Raw genomic sequence first — 14,486 nt, 5'->3', positions numbered from 1 at the left:
TGTTCAGTGGGTTAAGGATCCGGCATTGCCGTGTGAACTGTGGTGTGGATCACAGACTTGGCACCGATCCCACATTGTTATGGCTGTGGGGTAGGCCAGCAGCTGTAGCTCCAATTTGACTCCTACCCTGGTAACTTTCATATGCAGTGGGTGTGGCCCTTAAAAAAAACAAACAAAACAAACCTCCCTGATGAAAATTTAAGAAAGTGGAGGAGGGGGCTCTCAATTGGTGAAAATATGGTAATGGAATCTCCAGCACTGACAGATTTTTTGAGAGCTGGAATTCTTCTCATAACTGCATATATCTGAAGATAACATCTCTCCTGGATCACAAACAGCCCACTAGTCGCCAAGCCTGCAAAATGCTCTCTTGTGATAGGTATGGATGTTACAGACACATTGGTCTTTGCAAATGCAAATCTGACCAGGTCACATACAGAATATTTTTTGCTGCTGTTGTCATTTCTCTTTGGCTGTGCCCAGACGCCTTCAGAAGTTTCAGGTCCAGGGATCCAATCCACGCCTCAACAGTGACAAACCCAGATCCTTAACCCATAGCACCACCAAGGAACTTCAACAGTTATTTTTTTATTTTATTTTTTTTCTAGGGCCATGCCTGTGGCATATGGAGGTTCCCAGGCTAGGGGTCCAATCGGAGCTGTAGCCACCGGCCTTTGCCAGAGCCACAGCAACGCAGGATCCGAGCCATGTCTGTGACCTACACCACAGTTCACAGCAACGCAGGATCCTTAACCCACTGAGCCAGGCCAGGGATTGAACCTGAAAACTCATGGTTCCTAGTCAGATTCATTAATCACTGAGCCACGACGGGAACTTCAACAGTTACTTTTTCTTCACCCAAATTTGTCTCACCTCATCTTTGGTGAAGAAGATGGTCTAACAATAGTGACTGCTGTTTGTTTGTTTATTTTATTTATTTTATTATTATTTTTTTTTTTGGTCACTCCTGCTGCATGCCTAAGTCTTCCTAAGTTGCTGGGCCAGAAATTGAACCCATGCCACAGTAGCGATACAAACTGCTGCACAGACAAACCTGGATCCTTAACCCGGTGGGCCACAGAAGAACTCCAATGACTGCTATTCATTGATGGCCTGGATTACTATGTGTCAGATCATGAGTTAAACATTATCTCATTGAATCATTACACCACCACTAACCCTTTATTAGGTGGTTATCATCCTCAGTTTACATGTAAGAAAAGCAAGACTTGCGTATGTTTGCCCAGGCTCAAGGTAAGAATGCCTGCAAAACCAGTTTGCAACCACCACTATATTCGCTGAACATGAAGCGGGCAGCACGTCTGTAACTTCAATTCCCGTCGGGCTGTGCGGCAGCGTCGCGAGAGTTGACCTGAAAAAGCAGCCTCGCGAGCGTTGGCTTAAATGCGGCGGCGGGAAGGCGGCTGTCCCTGCTGCGGGAGCGGTTGAGAGTACGGACAGCTGAGGCGATGGCGGACAGCCACAGCCCGGACAGCGAGCCTACGACGCGCACGCTGCTACGGCGCGTGCTGGATACAGCGGATCCGCGCACCCCGCGGCGACCCCGAAGTGCTCGGATTGGGTATATAGAGGCGGTGGGGTCCAGCGCTGACCCTGTTTGGAGAGGGAAACAGTTTCGGAAAGGAGCAGAGCCCAGGGCTCTGAGAACAGGCTCCTTTCCCCTAGCTGGGCTCGGGTTAGCTGTTTGTGTCCCTACCCCTGAGACTCCACCGCTCGGGACCTCAGAGCTCTTTGGAGGCCCGCTTCTGGAGGCAAAGAACAGCGCTCAGAATCTGGACTTCTGCTCTGTTTTCCAGGCCAGTTTTCCAGCGTGTGCCCAGGCATCTGCCCAGAACTGCCTCTCAGGCAGTTCCCACCTGGAAGATGGGAAAGGAGCTGGAGAGCATAGCCTGGGCAGAAGTCGGAAGGCAGAAACTGGAAAGATGCTTTGCTAGGGAGCAAGGAATTTGGTTTGACTTGGTAGGAGTGTCAGTGGGTGAGCAAAGGGTGTAGAAGACAGGCATCTGCGAGCTTCCTCGGGCAATACAGTTCCTTTATAGACAACGGGAAGCCATTCCTTCACCTATGAGTGATAAGGTGGGAGTTGTGCCCTAGGAACATATATGTGGTTCTGAAATCTGAGAGGGAATTGGACTGGAGAGACTAGGGCTGGAATGACCCACATGGAGGTTGCTCTCAGACCCTGACAAGTACTTAAAAGGTTTACAAATACTTAAATGTCTTTGGATTGTTATTTTAGTGTCTAGAATGAATACTCTTCCAATTGTTCCTTTTGTCTGTGTGGTTAACCCCTACTTCTTCCAAAGTCACCTCTTTGAAGCCTTCCTCAGCCCCTCTCTCTGGTGGGCTCATTATATTCCCTCTCTCTTCCCTCAGGCTCCCTTTCATCAATAATGCTGTTGACAAAGGTGTGAGAACAGGGCTATGGGAGGGACAAGTGGTTTCTGGGTCCTTGTTCCTGAGGTATAAGGACTTCAGCCAAGATCCCCGATGAAGACATTTCTCTAGATCCTCCTCCTTATATAATTCTCACAGTTGCTGGTTTTTACACAGTGCTCAGATATCCCCGCTTGAAACATCTTCCTCTAGGAGGCTGAGGAGCCAAACAAAGATGTCTGCCAGGCGTCGATCTCATAGAATCAGGGTAAGTGCCCCATCCTCTGACCACTGCAGAGCTCTAGTTGCCTTCAGGGGGCTGTTAAGTTCTAGTTCTGCTCTGGAGCCCACCTTGAGGGACTCATAAGGCAAAGGAACAGACTGATTGCTTGGTATTTTTACCCGAAGTCTATTGACAGATTGGCCCATATTCAAGCCAGTGGACACCTGGAGGAACAAACACCCCGAACTCTGCTGAAGAACATCTTACTAACTGGTGAGTGAGGGTTGGCCTGTGGTCAGAATCAGTCCCATGTATCCTTCTTTTAGGGCAGCCTGCCCTGCCAGCCTCACCCTCTCCTTGCTATTTCTACAGCCCCAGAATCTTCCACTGTGATGCCGGAGTCTGTGATGAAGCCACTGACGGTGCCACAGATGGTCCAGCCTTCCAGACGGGAAAGCAGTTGGAGCAGGTGCAGTGAATTTCCTCCTTGGGCTGGGCTGTTGGGCAGCCCTGGTCAGGGAACTTCTTGGGAACCTCAAGAGCCAGCTTGGTGTCTTGGCCTGCCTGAACTAAGCTCCATCTTTGTAGCCTAGAGCTGCAGCTTCCTGAACTTGAACCCCCCACAACCCTGGCTCCAGGTCTGCTGGCTTCTGGCAGAAGGAAACAGAAGCTAAGGTTGTCAGTGTTTCAACAAGGAATGGACCAGGAGCTGCCTCTCTCTCAAGGTGAGGTCCTGGACAACACGTGTGGCCACCATCTCTCTTGTGTCCTCTGGAGAGGCTGAGGCGGCCTGGGTACTTTGCTATGGTTTCTTTTTACATCCTATTGCAGAGTCTCGTGGGAATGCTGATGCCTCTTCACTCACCAGGTGCTGTTGCCTGTTCTGGGAGTTGGTGGGAGAGAGGCTTGGAGAAGGAGGTGCTGACTAGAATGGGATCTGCCGTAGTGCTCTGTGCTTACAGCCTGGTGGCTGTGTTCTAAAGATGAGAGCCTCAGGGCAGTTGGAGGAATCCTGGGGTGGAGGAGGGGAGTTGGGCCTCAGGTACCTGACTTTGCTTTGTGCCCTGTCCCTCCCACCAGCTCCCTCAACCTGACCTTTGCCACACCTCTCCAGCCACTGTCAGTGAAGAGGCCTGGTTTGGCCCGCAGACCCCTCACCCGACGTGCTGTAGATGTGGGTACATTTTTCCAGGATCTGCGAGATACTTCTGTGGCCTTGCCTCCTCCAGGTAAGGTTGAGATTTCCTTCTTCCGGCCTGTGAGGAAAGCTCTCCCTTCATGAGAGATAGGAGGTGCTGCTGAGTCCAGGTTGTTCCTCTCTCCTTTGTGTCAAGGACAGTGAGCAAGCCTGGTCAGTAGGTCTATAAGGAGTTTCTGCTTTCTTTCCACAAATTGCGTCTTTTCTTGAGGGGACCCAGTTCTTAGTCCCTCAGTATCTTCCAGGACCGCATATCCTTGAAGAACTACAGGGCTGAGGGTACAAAAAAGACATGGTATGGTGGCTGGAGCTTATTGGGAGGTTGGAAAGGGCTAGGTCAGAGTTCCCTAATGGCTCAGCCAGCTAAGGATCCACCTTTGCCACTGCTGTGGCTCTAGTTATAGCTGTCGTGCAGGTTCGATCCCTGGCCCAGCAACTTTTGAGGGGTACAGGCGCAGCCAAAATAAAAAAGAAAAGTGCTAGGTTTCAGCTGGTTAGTCAGAGCTGACCTGGAAGCCTGATTCCAGAGGACAAGTCAGGTTCACCAGATTAAGAGAAGAGGTTTAGGCAGAGGGAGCTGAGTGAGAAGTACAGAGTGGAGACATGGCTGAGCAGCTTCTGGTGGGGCAAGCCTAGGCAGCCCTCTCTCTCTGAGGACCAGTCAGGCAGACTTGTGGGCTACTATCCCGGCCATGGTGACCGGGTAGCAGCAGATAGTCCTGCAAAACACTGAGTGTTAACTGGCCCTTGATCGCTAGGTGAGAGCCTCAGAACCCCTGTTGCTACTCTACCAACAGACACAGTGTTGGAGGACACCCAGCCGTTCTCCCAGCCCTTGGCTGGCCACTCCCCCAGTGTGCGCCACTCCCTGCCTTGCCCCCCTCACTCTGGGGCTAAAGAATTGGAGAGGGCTGACAGTCGCAGGACACTGAGCGGTGGGCCTGGGCCACAGAATAATGGTGAGTATGTGGGTCACAAGACCTGGAGCCAAGCCTAGCTTGAGCAGGGATTGGCATTGGTGGATTTTCCTTTTCAGTGCCCTCTCCCCCACTGAGTCCCTGTTTGTTGATCCCTTCTCTATCCAACAGCAGAGTCATTGTTGGGCCAGGAGACTCCAAATCAGTACCCTGGGGCTGCCTGTGGCCTTCTTCCCTCCTTGATAACTAGGCTGGGTTTTACTGCTCAATCTTTACCCTTGTCAGAGCTAAAGCCCTGGCCTACTTCTTTAGCCTGTACTCTCTTCCCTTTATTCAGGTCCTGGAGAACCAGCCCAGCTTCTGGCCGGAAAGGTGGAGGAAGCTGCTGCTGCTGCCGTGGGCTTTCCAAATGCCAGCAGTAGTATCTCTGGAGAAGATGGAGTAGAGCCCTTACAGAACAGGGTAGGTGAGGAGGCAGAGGAAAGGACAGAAGAAAGTTGGAGCATGAGGGAAGTGGAGGAGGCAGCAGGAGCACAAGGATCTGCCAGAGCAGGAGAGCCTGAAGGACACACAGAGGTGACAGAAGCAGAGGGGTCCTGGGGGGCTGTTGAGGCCAAGGAGCCAGAAGGATCTTCAGAGGATGAAGATACCTCTGGTAGGACAGGTAAGGGGTCCAGTGCAGGGATCATGGCGTGGGTGGATAAGTGACAACTGTGTCCTACGCTTTGGTGGTAGGGTTTACTTGGCTTGTATTTCTGGGCACAGGTAGTGTTGGGCTAGCGGAACTCTGAAGGGCCCCCTTGCTTGGTCAGAGCTTGATGGGGCCCTTGAGGAACAGGACAAGGAGGGTCTGGGTTGGTCAGGATGTCAGGGTTGGTTGGGATGGTCAGGCCTGAGCCTTCTGTAACCCCGCCCTTCCTCACAGCAAGTCCAGAGTTGGCCTCCAGCACCCCAGAGTTCCTTCAGGCCAGGCGACTTCAGGTTCTTGAACCAGCCCTACTGCCTAGCACTGCAGTGTAAGATCCCACACCCTGTTTTCTACATAGGCCCCTGGGGAAGGGAGCAGGTACTGACGATGGCATTGGGTACCACAGGGTTATCAATCTTCCTATAGGTATGCAAATGATTACCCATTACCCTCTGGGGAGCAATGGAGACAGGGGAGCCTGAGGTGGGCTGGGTGGGGCTCACCAAGAGCAAATCTGTCCACCCAGTGTCTGCTTGCAGGGGCTTAGAGGAGCCTGGATAGGGAGAAGTGCCTAGGTTAGTATGTAGTTAGAGAAGGTTTCCTTGAGGAGGGTTAGCAGAAAGGGACAGGCAGCATTGGGCTGAGGAGAGGAAGTGTCGGTGCCAAAGCCTGAGGATCATGGGTCTGAGCAATACTGATTTGCATGATGAGGCTAGACTGGGACATCATGTTCAGATTGTGGAGGATCAGGGCCCCAGGGAAAGACCAGGCCTCTGCATAGCTCCCCTGTCTCCATTGCTCCCCAGAAATCCTTGGGGTTGTTGGTCTAGGCTGGCCAAGAAGCACAAGGGCCCCAGTCTTGGCAGGAGCCAGCAAGATTTACGTTTGATTAGGGGCCCATTTAGGCAGCAGTTCAGCTAACTCTGTTCACTCCTTGCTGTCAGCTTACCTTCAGAACCTGCACAGCCTCTGTTGGCCAGGCTTCCTCCCAGGCCCCGCATCGCTGGTCCCAGGCCCCGTCCAGATCCCTACAAGGCTGGACTGAACCACTATGCTAAACTCTTTAGCTTTTATGCTAAGATGCCCATGGAAAGGAAGGCTGTGGAGATGGTGGAAGAGTGGTGAGTCCACAACACTTGGGGTGGGGAGAGGAGCCCCTCAGATCATGAACAGTCTATTTTATTCCATCCTGGCAGCCTGGACAAGTATTTCCAGCATCTTTGTGGTGACCTGGAGGCATTTGCTGCTCATGCTGGCCGAAAGACTGTGAGGCCAGAGGACGTGGAGCTGCTGATGCGAAGGTAAGTGGGCAGAAGCAAGGAAGTGCCTGCCGGGGCTGGGAATGTTGGTATTGATTCTCTTATTCTCCTCTGCTTGCAGGCAGGGCCTGGTCACCGACCAAGTCTCCCTGCACGTGCTTGTGGAGCGACACCTGCCCCTGGAGTACCGGCAGCTGCTCATCCCCTGTGCATTCAGTGGCAACTCTGTCTTCCCTGCCCGGTAGTGGCCAGGCCTCAACCCCTGCCTTGTCCCCACCTTTGCCCCACATACACTTCCAGGTTTTCTCCTTGCCCCCCAGCATCAATAAAGAGTCACAAATAGAATATGCTATATTTTTTTTGTTTTTGTTTTTTCTTTTTAGGGTCACACCAACGGCATATGGAAGTTCCCAGGCTAGGGGTTGCATGGGAGCTGCAGCTGCCGGCCTACACCACAGCCACAGCAACATGGGATCCGAGCCGCATCTGCGACCTCACCACATCTCACAGCAACGCCAGGTCCTTAACTCACTGAGCAAGGCTAGGGATTGAACCCGCGTCCTCATGGATACTAGTTGGATTTGTTACCACTGAACCACACGGGAACTCCCTAGAATATGCTGGTTTTTGGCGAATGTCCTGGGATCAGCCAGGCAGGGACCAACCTCTCCCCCTCCCCCTTCCCCAACCTGACTGCCCAGCATAAACTAGAGAACAGCATGGATTCAGATAAACAGTTTTATAATAGCAGTCAGAGGTTAGCAGCATGAGAGCACTCAGGCCACCCATAGTGGCCTTAGCTTGCAGGTTCTTGCTCTCGAGGCCCCATACGCCTCACATCACTCATATGAAGCTGTTCCAGTGCAGTTTGGAGCTGTACCACAATGCCTGCTTCCTTTTCCTCACCCTCCTCTGGCAGTTCTGTCATGGGGAACTGGAAGGCCTGGCTCAAATAGCTATTCAGGGTCTGCTTGTCCAGGGTGGGATCAATGTTCATCAGGGCCTCACGCATCCTGGCTAGGGTCACGTCCTCATGACTGCCCCACAAAGAAAGAAAGGCAGACCTGACTTTCCTCTGTATCCCAGACCCCAAGATGCCCTCTCCCAGGCTTATGCAGCATATGGTGTCCAGCACAAAGCTCAGTGCACAGGGAGACCCTTTGGCTCAGCCTATGAGACTTGCCTATGGCCCCAGGGTCACTCACAGTTCCAGGCCCAGCTCCAGCTTTAGCTCCTGTAGGTACGCATCCTTTTCCTCCATGTATTGTTCCCACAGCTTTTGCACAAAGGGCGTGCTCTGACCCTCCTCATCCTGGAAGGGGGCCACAAGGCAGGGCGAGGGTACATGGGCTAGTCCAGTAGAGCCTAGGCAGGGCCGGGCAAGTTCCTGGACCCCAGACCCACCTCTGTAAATAAGATGTGGTAGTTGAGCAAATCTGCATTACTGCTGCTGGGATGCCAGCCCACTGCCTCCATCAGCTCCTGAATTTTCTCATCCGTCTTGAAGGGGAAGGCGCTCTTGAGGACAGTGCTGTAGGGAGACATGAGGGCCAACAAGCCTGGCTGAGGCCTGCCTCTCCATCCTTTGCACCCCTCTGCCAGCCCTACTAGTGCTCAAAAGGCCAGCATGCGTTGAGGCTCTGGTCTTTCCCACCAGGCTCCCCTTCCCCCGGCTTATCTGAGAGCCTGGCCAGAGGACATGTTGGACTAGAGTTTGGGGTGGCCCAGCTGGTCTCTCACCTTAACTGCTCTACGGTTAGTAGCCCTTCGTTCTGGCTGTCGGCATTTGTCATCTCCTTCAGTAGCTGTGCTATTCTCTCCTTCTGCTTGATGTACACACTTTCTTTCCTCTACAGAGGGGGAAGCATTAACTATCTTACTATTTCCTAGAGGGGTGGGGACAGAGCTTGGCCTATGCTGGGGACAAAAGGTGGAGAGCCAGGCCCAAGCTTACCTTTCCCATCAAGACTGCATGGAACTGACTCATGACCTCATTGGACTGGAAGAGCTTGATATATTCAAAAATTGTGTAAGCCCAGGCCATGGCATCACCAGGCCCAAAGCGACGCTCCAGGAAATTGAAGAAGAAGTCTGGGAACCTCTCTTTCTGCAGGGTCGGGTGAAGACTGCTTGGTCAGCCTGCCCCACAGTTGGAGCCCCTGCTCCTAGCACCTCGAGGAACCCCCTGGAGGACTCATGTGGCCGAAATGGCTGGTGGGATCTGACCTGTTCCTCAGCCATCCGTTCCTTCCAGGCATCCTTGAGGATGTTTACCACATCCTTCTTGGTTGGCTTCTTGTTCTCCACAGTGCCATCAAACCGAAGGAAAGTGGGGATGGATTCCCCGTAGCCCTGGAAGGAAACATGTCAGTTCACCTCTGGGCTCATCTGTAGCCCCACCAACAAGCAGGACAGAGCCCCAGGGAGTTCCCCCTGTGCCTCAAGTCTTCTCAGCTGCAAGTCTTGGCCATTCTGACTCTGGTCTCAAGCCTCCTGAGTCCCAGGGACTGCCCTACCAGACCAGAGAAGAAATCTTTCTCTCGGAGCAGCCCCTCGCCAATCTCTTCCAGGAGCACATCCACCAGCTGGTCACTGTTCTTGCCCTCAGCTAGCATTTGCCAGCGATCTCTTCCCCCGGCCACCACATCTGCAGGTAGGGAAAGGGAACTGGAGTCCACATCATGCACTAGAGCAGTTCCTGGGAGCCTAAGGGCCAGCATTACCTTTGCACTTGGACCAGTCAGGCCGTGGCGTGGAGGTGCGCTGGATCTCCTGCAGCTCAGAGTAGAACTGGTCCCGCTCCTTCAGTGTGCTCATGTGCAGCTGCAGCAGCATCTCGTGCTCCTTGCGGACCTCTTCATAGTCGTCTCTCAGGCTGTCCAGCTGTAGGCAGGGTGATTGGTCCTCGCTACCCCCTGCATGGCCCGGGCCTACCCTGTCTGCCCACCAGCACCTGCTCCTGCAGATCCTTGAGGACCTTCTCTTGCATTTCAAAGTCCCTCCTGGGCACCACGTCTCCAAAGTTAGCCTTCATGGTATTGAGTTCCATCTGTGTGCGGGTCAGGTCTTGCCGGGCCATCTTTAGAGCCAGTGTTAACTTCATGGGGTCTTCCCCCCAGATGCCTGCCAGGGAGCCCACCAGCTTGTGTCACCCTGGCTTTGAGGCAGGGTTGAGTGTTCCTCAGGGCATGTCCCAGGTCTATCTCCTCTCCCAGCTTGGGAACCCCTGGGCCTTTTCCACAGGACTACCAGTGTAGGGCTTTGAGCTCAGAGAAGCCCAGGACATGGGGTACCAGGTCTGTCCTCCCCTTGGGGAATCTGGGCTACTTCAGCTGCCAGCGACTGTTTCTTACTCAAACAAGTCTACAGTTGTCAGGCTAGCTCAGAAGGGCCACAGACCCAGGTAGTAGCAGGGACATCTCACATCACAAATGAGCACAGAATGAGCAGTTATTAGCAGAGCTGAATGAATGCGAGTGAGTGGTGAGAGCTAGACTCCTCTCCAGTGCCTTCTCAGAGGAGAGAAATCCACCTCGGGATTACCTGGGGACTGGGCTAGCGACATGTCTTCCCGCTGGTACCGTAGCTCGTTCAGGTCTGCAATGAGGATCTTGCGGGCATCTCGCTCACTGAGGTAGTGCAGATACTCCTCAGCCAAGTTCTTCCTCAGTTTGCTCACCTGTTGGGAAGGTGACTATGTGGTCAGAAGCTGTCTCTGGACTCTTGTTTGCAGCTAGTCACCACAGGGGATGGATAGATGCTGGGTGGCCCCACCAGGGCCTTGGGAACAAGAAAAGTAGAGGAAGAAGGAGACTAATCCTAAGAATCCAGGAAAGTGCCAAAGCCTCCTCCTGTGGAGAAATTCTGGCAGCCAAGGAACAGGACTGCTGGCGTTCGAGGCCACTCTGAGCCAGTCCTGAGGCAAAGAGGAGAGTAGCTTGTGGAGAGAGGTCTCTAGGGGGAGGTGGTGACTCAGTATGTCATTCCAGGCAGAAGGGTAGAGAAGAGGGGGGATAGCCCCAAGGTCACCCGCAGAATTGGGGTGGAAGGAATTTCAGGGACTTGATCACATTACTTCCTTTCACCTCACTCTGCAGTGAAATCTTCTCCTCATTCTTTTTGTCAATGAGTTTTAGCAAATTCATTTTCTCTTTCTTCAGCATGGAGATTTCGTATCTCTCCTCAGCCCTCATGGCCAGGATCCTCTCTTTGCAGTCCTCATCCACAATGACAAGCTTGGCCTTCAGGGGCTCCAGAGCCCGAATCTTCTCCCTCTGGTGCGCTAAGCAGGGACAGGTGGGAGAGTTCCTTTGGGACCACGGAGGACAAAGAGCCAGGAGACTCTTCAAGTTACAGTGAGTGGCTATGTCCCTTATAAACTCAAGGAATCTATATGTGCCTTTTCAAAGTCTAGCCCCTGCCCAAGGCCTTCCTGAACTTGCTTTTTTTTTTTTTTTTTTTTGCCATACCCAAGGCATGTGGAAGTTCCCCAGCCAGGGATGGAACCTACACCACAGCAGTGACAACACTGGATCCTTAACCCACTGAGCCACCAGGGAACTCCTTCCTACACTCACTTTTAAACTCGGGGCAGAGTCCAGATGAGATCTGGGTCTCACTTTGCACTTTCCCTGAATGGCCTTTAGTCCTGCAGCTGTACAATGCCCAGGTCCTGAGCCTGGTAAGGGAGGCCCTATCACTTCCCAGAGGTACTCCCTCCCTTCTGGGCGTCACTCTCCATAGAAAAGGTGCTCTCTTTCCAACAGATACTGCCCCCCCCCATGCTTCCCAAGAATGGGAGGTGGTCACTTGCCCTGGGGTGTCCTATCAAAGGCCAGTGTAAACAGAAAGGTTGAATGAGGCTTGATGACCTCCAGGCCCAGTTCACAGCTGCCCCAGCCCTGCTGCAGAGCCCAGAAGGTCACAGTAGGATCCTCTCTGCCTCTTCCAGGCTGGGCCCAGGCAGAGAGGCTTCAGTCTTACCCAGCATCACTTCATACGCGTTTTTGATGGAAGACAGCAATGGCTTGTATGTTTTGAAGTCTTCTATGAAGAATTCAAAGATCTCTCTGAAAGGCTGGCAATAAAAGGGAACCTGTCACCTTTTGTCCTATAGCTGCCACCCTCAGTGGGACCTAAGGTTTTCTTTGCTTGGCTTAGAAGTGTTCTAGCCTAAAGCTGTCCGGTGACTTACATTCAAATAAATGCCCCAGGCACTGCCCAGGTCTCTCTCTCTCTTGGGGCCAAGGAGCTCTATCCCTCTCAGCTGCTCTCTGAAGACCTCTCCCAGTGCTGTCTCTGAGACCTGGCAGACCACCTGGGTCAGAACCCTCCTGCTCTGGCTCTCCAGGCAGCCAGCCTCCTCCATGCACTATGCTTCAGTTGGCCTCTGACCAGCACCCCTCCCCATCTTATAACATTGTGCACTGAAATGAGCCCCTGAATCAGCCCTGAGTTTGAATCCTAGCTCTGCTACTCCATAGCCAGATGTTGGCTCCAAGCTTCTTCTTCTTCCTTGTTGGCAAGGTTCCTTTAGTTTGTGAAACTGTATCTAAGGCCTCATCCAGAGCTTGGCACACAGATGGTGCTCAGCAAATGTTTCTGTCAGTAACTGAGTCAGAAGCAAGGGATTCTGGAGTTCCTGTTGTGGCACAGTGGAAACGAATCCAACTAGGAACCATGAGGTTATGGGTTCGATCCCCGGCCTCGCTCAGTGACTTAAGGAAGGTTCGACATTGCCATGTGCTGTGGTGTAGGTCGCAGATGCAGCTTGGATCTGGCGTGGCTGTGGCTGTGGCTCCAATTTGACCACTAGCCTGGGAACCTCTATGGTGTGGCCCTAAAAAGAAAAAAAAAAAAAAGTGAGGGATTCCCTGGGATCATATTTGTTTGAGCAGGGATTTGGTGATTTCTTCCTTAACGTGAATCAGAATCTATGTTAAATCTAAATTTCTCTTTATGTGTCTTAAGTTCCTCATGCTTGGGGCTATTGTTACTGGGCTGGTGGACACTGTATGACCCCTAACTGCCTTAACTCCAGGATTGAGGATCCATCTCCTGATATCCAGTGATGCAAGGTGGGTCCTGGGGATCCCAGAAATGAAGGGACTGGCGACAGCATCCAGGCCACCTGATTCAGGTGAGGAAACCCAAGCCTCAGGAGAGTTTTGGTTCCGTACTAGCAGCCTTACCTGCTCACTGCCTTCGTCATGGAACATATGTCTCTTACCAGGAAGGGGAACCCAAAAGAGCTGGGAGAGGCTGGTCTCTCCTGAAGGCCTGAAATGCCCAGACCTGGTGAGTAAGGTTTCCTCCCAGCCCTGCCCTGCCCTCTCCCCAGTTACTCTGTGGCTCTGACCTGTAGCCTCAGTTCCTGAGCAGAATCTGTGCCCAAGTCCAGCAGGAGGAGCTCCTTGCGTAGGTAGTTCTCTAGCTGCTCCAGGTACCTTGGCTTGGTAGTGCCCAGGGGCTGCTGCCAGCTGCTGCAGGGGGGTGGTGGGCTGAGATGTGATGGACACCCCACTGGGCCCTGGTGCCCTGGGTCTGGGGCAGCACACACCCCTGCACTGTTTCTGCCCAATCCATCCACCATCAGGCTGACCCTGGCTTACTTGGTTCGCTTCTGGTAGTCATCTGAACAGGGCTTTCGATTATGCAGAATGGTCTGGTCACTGATGTATCTGGGCCATGGGGACAGGTGGCCACCAATTGAGAATGGACAGGACTACAGGAAAGGACAGGTGGGGTTTGCATGATGACATTGCTCCTCTTCCTCATGTCCCTCTCCAGGCTCCTCCTTCCACTCCTGGGTTCCCCCCAACATCTCTTATTATAGTTCATAATTAAGACTGCAGTCCAGGAGTTCTTGTCATGGTGCAGCGGAAACAAATCCGACTAGGAACCATGAGGTTGCAGGTTGGATCCTGGGCCTCGCTCAGTGGGTTAAGGATCTGGTGTTGCCATGAGCTGTGGTGTAGGTCACAGACATGGCTTGGATCCTGTGTAGCTGTGGCGCAGGCTGGCAGCTGTAGCTCTGATTAGACCCCTAGACTGGGAACTTCCGCATGCCGGGGTGCACCCCTAAAAAAAAAAGCAAAAGAGGAGTTCCTGTCATGGTGCAGTGGTTAACGAATCTGACTAGGAACCATGGGGTTGCGGTTTCAATCCCTGGCCTGGTTCAGTGGGTTAAGGATCCGGTGTTGCCGTGAGCTGTGGTGTAGGTCGCAGACCCGGCTTGGATCCCATGTTGCTGTGGCTCTGGCATAGGCCAGTAGCTACATCTCTGATTAGACCCCTAGCCTGGAAACTTCCATATGCCGCGGGAGCGGCCCTAGAAAAGGCAAAAAGACAAAAAAAAGAAAAAAAAAAAAAAAAAGAAAAAGAAACCCCCCAAAATAAAAAAAATTGCAGTCCAGGAGTTCCCATCGTGGCTCAGTGGAAACGAATTTGACTAGTATCCATGAGGATGCAGGTTTGATTCCTCACCTCACTCAGTGGGTTAAGGATCCAGCGTTGCTGTGGGGTGTGGCATAGGTTGCAGATGTGGCTCGGATCTGGTGTTGCTGTGGCTGTGGTGTAGGCTTGTGGCTACAGCTCCAGTTAGACCCCTAGCCTGGGAACCTCTATATGCTGCAGGTGTGGCCCTAAAAAGCAAAAAAAAAAAAAAAAAAAAAAAAAGAAAAAGCAAAAAAAAAGAAAAGAAAAAAAAAGGAAGAAGAAGACTGTATTCTGTAGAATTAGAGGATTAGATTTTTTTTTAATTTTTTTATTTTTATTTTTCCAAATTTTTATTTATTTATTTATT

The 14,486-nt window shown here is 52.4% G+C and overlaps 2 protein-coding genes across 5 annotated transcripts in view; one reads left to right on the top strand and one right to left on the bottom strand.

Moving 5' to 3' along the window:
* Window positions 980–7,032, top strand: CENPT (centromere protein T). Of its 2 annotated transcripts, XM_021094110.1 has the most exons (13): window positions 995–1,582; window positions 2,575–2,665; window positions 2,806–2,893; window positions 2,993–3,089; window positions 3,209–3,345; window positions 3,452–3,488; window positions 3,701–3,849; window positions 4,616–4,777; window positions 5,073–5,399; window positions 5,661–5,751; window positions 6,368–6,544; window positions 6,620–6,724; window positions 6,804–7,032. In XM_021094110.1, exons 1-13 carry the CDS (start codon window positions 1,470–1,472, stop codon window positions 6,925–6,927), a joined length of 1,698 nt encoding a protein of 565 aa, XP_020949769.1. In that variant the 5' UTR covers window positions 995–1,469; the 3' UTR covers window positions 6,928–7,032. The 2 variants fall into 2 exon arrangements, 1 of the variants encoding a protein (XP_020949769.1); XR_002344575.1 differs by lacking the exon at window positions 3,452–3,488 and having other exon boundaries at window positions 980–1,582; window positions 5,073–5,751; window positions 6,804–7,027.
* Window positions 3,857–14,486, bottom strand: part of TSNAXIP1 (translin associated factor X interacting protein 1) — a 25,213-nt gene continuing 14,583 nt past the window's right edge. The window contains exons 3-16 of one of the 3 annotated variants that reach the window (XM_021094108.1): window positions 13,294–13,406; window positions 13,041–13,164; window positions 11,666–11,759; window positions 10,768–10,964; window positions 10,226–10,361; window positions 9,636–9,805; window positions 9,406–9,565; window positions 9,199–9,329; window positions 8,909–9,034; window positions 8,637–8,789; window positions 8,423–8,532; window positions 8,087–8,213; window positions 7,888–7,994; window positions 3,857–4,091 (exon numbers count right to left, since the gene is read on the bottom strand). In XM_021094108.1, coding sequence (XP_020949767.1) covers window positions 3,950–4,091; window positions 7,888–7,994; window positions 8,087–8,213; window positions 8,423–8,532; window positions 8,637–8,789; window positions 8,909–9,034; window positions 9,199–9,329; window positions 9,406–9,565; window positions 9,636–9,805; window positions 10,226–10,361; window positions 10,768–10,964; window positions 11,666–11,759; window positions 13,041–13,164; window positions 13,294–13,406 — 1,890 coding nt within the window. In that variant the 3' untranslated portion in view covers window positions 3,857–3,949. Of the gene's footprint in view, window positions 4,092–7,406; window positions 7,720–7,887; window positions 7,995–8,086; window positions 8,214–8,422; window positions 8,533–8,636; window positions 8,790–8,908; window positions 9,035–9,198; window positions 9,330–9,405; window positions 9,566–9,635; window positions 9,806–10,225; window positions 10,362–10,767; window positions 10,965–11,665; window positions 11,760–13,040; window positions 13,165–13,293; window positions 13,407–14,486 lie in introns of those variants that run through there. The other 2 variants (XM_003126923.4, XM_013994540.2) reach the window with 2 other exon arrangements.

Source organism: Sus scrofa, chromosome 6 (genome assembly GCF_000003025.6).
Source record: "Sus scrofa isolate TJ Tabasco breed Duroc chromosome 6, Sscrofa11.1, whole genome shotgun sequence".
In the NCBI taxonomy this organism is placed as follows: Eukaryota; Metazoa; Chordata; class Mammalia; order Artiodactyla; family Suidae; genus Sus; species Sus scrofa.
The sequence above is the reverse complement of the archived record's forward strand: the minus strand, read 5'-3'. Positions and strand labels throughout refer to the sequence as shown.